The 2858-nt window shown below is 34.6% G+C and overlaps 1 protein-coding gene across 1 annotated transcript in view; it reads left to right on the forward strand.

Moving 5' to 3' along the window:
* Positions 1-2728, forward strand: part of LOC105619154 — a 29141-nt gene extending 26413 nt beyond the window's left edge. The window contains exons 4-5 of the mRNA XM_012200684.1: positions 2342-2481; positions 2538-2728. Coding sequence (XP_012056074.1) covers positions 2342-2481; positions 2538-2728 — 331 coding nt within the window. The remainder of the gene's footprint in view (positions 1-2341; positions 2482-2537) is intronic.
* The last annotated feature ends 130 nt before the right edge of the window (positions 2729-2858 follow it).

Consider the following 2858-nt stretch of genomic DNA (forward strand, 5'->3'; position numbering starts at 1 on the left):
ACACACACACACACACACACACACACACACTCACACACTCACACTCACACTCACACACACACACACACACACACACACACACACACACACACACACACATAATTAATATATATGAATATCGTTTACTTTGAAATTAACTACAGAAATAGATTTCAACATTTCAACATACATGGAAATAAAAAATAAAAGAGTTTCCTTCTATATCTAACAATGTAGGATGCTCAAGCATAATGAGCAATTACTACAAAAAGTTTCCATTGATATTCTAACAATCAAAACTTGATCAACATAATTTTTTGATCTAACGAAATTATATTTTCAAATCTGTTGCAAAATTTTTATTTACTTTGGCAATACATTCTTTTTGCATATATTTATGTAATTAATAAATTTTGTTAAATCTTTCGGAAAACGTGACTTAATCGCGCGGATTATTACGAGCTTATAGTTTTTGTCATCGAAGCTCATATCGACCAGTGCGGTGTCCAATGGAACGACAACGTCGCCAGCATTCTTCGTAAGCTAGTGGGAGGAAGTAAAAGAAGTTCTGTGAGGTCTACGGTTTTATCGAGTAACTTAACTTAGCGATCCATCCGGAATCGACGCTGCTGCGGAAGTTTATGTCCTTCACGACGGTGCCATTAAAACTGCTGGTCGGAGCGATCGATCACTCGGATCTACGCGGAGATGATCGAACGGTTAAGGGAAGAGATAACGTCGCTTCTCGTAGAAAAACGGATTTCCAACGAAGACATCTTCTTTTATATCTGTTCACCACGCAGGGATGAAAGCCCATCAGAGCTTTTTCTTTTTTTGTCTCTTTCAATGCGGATAATCCAATTAAAAATATTACAATTAATTGTTAAAGGAATACTGAGAAAGATGAATGTTTCTTTCTTCAGTTGATCTTGTTGATTTTCTCGACTCTTTTTAAAGATATCAGAAAGATTTGTCCTCGCATTAAAGTTCGCATGCTGCGCGAAGTCAATTTTCTTTTTTATTGCAAGCTGACGAGTTTTAAATCTACCATGATGACTAATTTCGTAAATTAATAATAGCTCCGGAACGCGCGCGATAATTATATCTCCGCGGAAATTTTGTCGATAATCTCGGACCTGGGTAAATCGGCTTCCCGGCAATTTTCTTCTCGATACAGTTATCGCAGTGATTTCCGCTAAATTACGCTGTGAATGCAATTGCCACAGCGCGCGTTAGCGTAACATATTTCAATTAGACAAATATTTTCATTCATGTAATACGTGAGCCAAGAAAATATACAAAGATTATAACGTAAAGCTGGTCGTTGCATTTTTGTAGAATATCGTACAAATTGAGGTCTTAAGAGAGATTTCTTTTGTGTATTTGGGATTAAACTTGTTAATCTCATAAAAAGTGTACTCAACGAGAGTATTCGACGTTGAAAGTTCATCGATAGAAAAGTCGTCTTACTACTCTGTTTTAAGATGGAGACTTAAGTGGAAAATGACGGAGCCGTAATCAGGAATATAAACGTTGATTGCTCGTGAATTCAGCGAAAAATGTCGTTTTTAAGAGTTCTGTTTATCGAATGCAAATCAAACAAATTTTCTAATTTTATGAATATTAGATAGCATATAAATATTTTTACAAACATTTGCAAATACATTTACGAGTGTATCCGTCGAAAAACATCTCGTTTAATCTCTCAAATTGATTCGATTTTCAACATGCAATTAGGTTCAATTAAAATAAAATTTCGCAATAATGAAATAATGAATAATAAATAACAGTAAAATTAAGATAAAATTAATGAGAGTCAGCGCGGAAGTGGGTAAGCACAAATATTAATTCATGTAAATTAGTCCATTATAATACATGATGTCAACTTTATTACAAATTCTTGTTGAGAGAATGTTTCAACTTTCTGAGAATACTTGTAACTTTGCTGAAGAGGACTCCAAAGAAAATTGAAACGTTCAACAAGAATTAATAATCGTAATAAAATTGACATCATGTATTATAATAGACTAATATTATTTTATATGAATTTTATATGAATTAGTATTTACTCACTCACTTTCGCGCTGACTCTCATTAGTCTTAATTTTATGTTATTCATTATTTTAAAGATTGAGAGAAAGATCCGATTTTATTTAGAAATAATTTTGATTTGTTTAAAAAGTTTATTTATCATTAATTTAATTTATAAATAAAAAATTTCAGATATATCAAATATTATTCAATTTGCTTAAATTCTTTAAAACGTTGTTCTAGAAAATAATCCTTTTAATCTTACAAACTCAGAAATCCTTCTCTTTTTACGAAAAAAGACAGTATACATTTTGACGGTTTATTTTCACAGAAACGAGGATTCTCTTTGTTCGTGTTGCTGGTTTAGCGTCCTAGCGGCTACGCGAGGCTGGCGAAGAGCATTGTTTTATCTACCGTTGTCCTGCATCTTAGCGTGGCGACCCAATAAACTTTGGCTATCCTACGTTGCGGGTAAGTACGACAGAGTTTATTTCCGTGAACCTCTGACAGATAGAATGTGTTTGCAGCCGGTCTGTTGACGGTACTGTCCTTACTGCATATTGCATCGAGCGCGCTAGAACGACGAGATCCTTGCCAATCGAACATTGGTACCGACTCGGTAGGTGAGAGCCTCTTGAACTCTAGACAGGAGAATTACGATCGTTTCGAGGAAGTTCTGGTGAGTGTTTCCAAGATTGGCAATCGAAAAATCCCATAAGAAGCTTGCGAATTAATTTTCTCTTGGATCTCTTTTTCATGAAATATTGATATAATATACACACAAAAACACACACACACACACACACACACACACACACACACACACACACACACACACACACACACAC

Source organism: Atta cephalotes (genome assembly GCF_000143395.1).
Source record: "Atta cephalotes unplaced genomic scaffold scaffold00019, whole genome shotgun sequence".
Classification (NCBI taxonomy): Eukaryota; Metazoa; Arthropoda; class Insecta; order Hymenoptera; family Formicidae; genus Atta; species Atta cephalotes.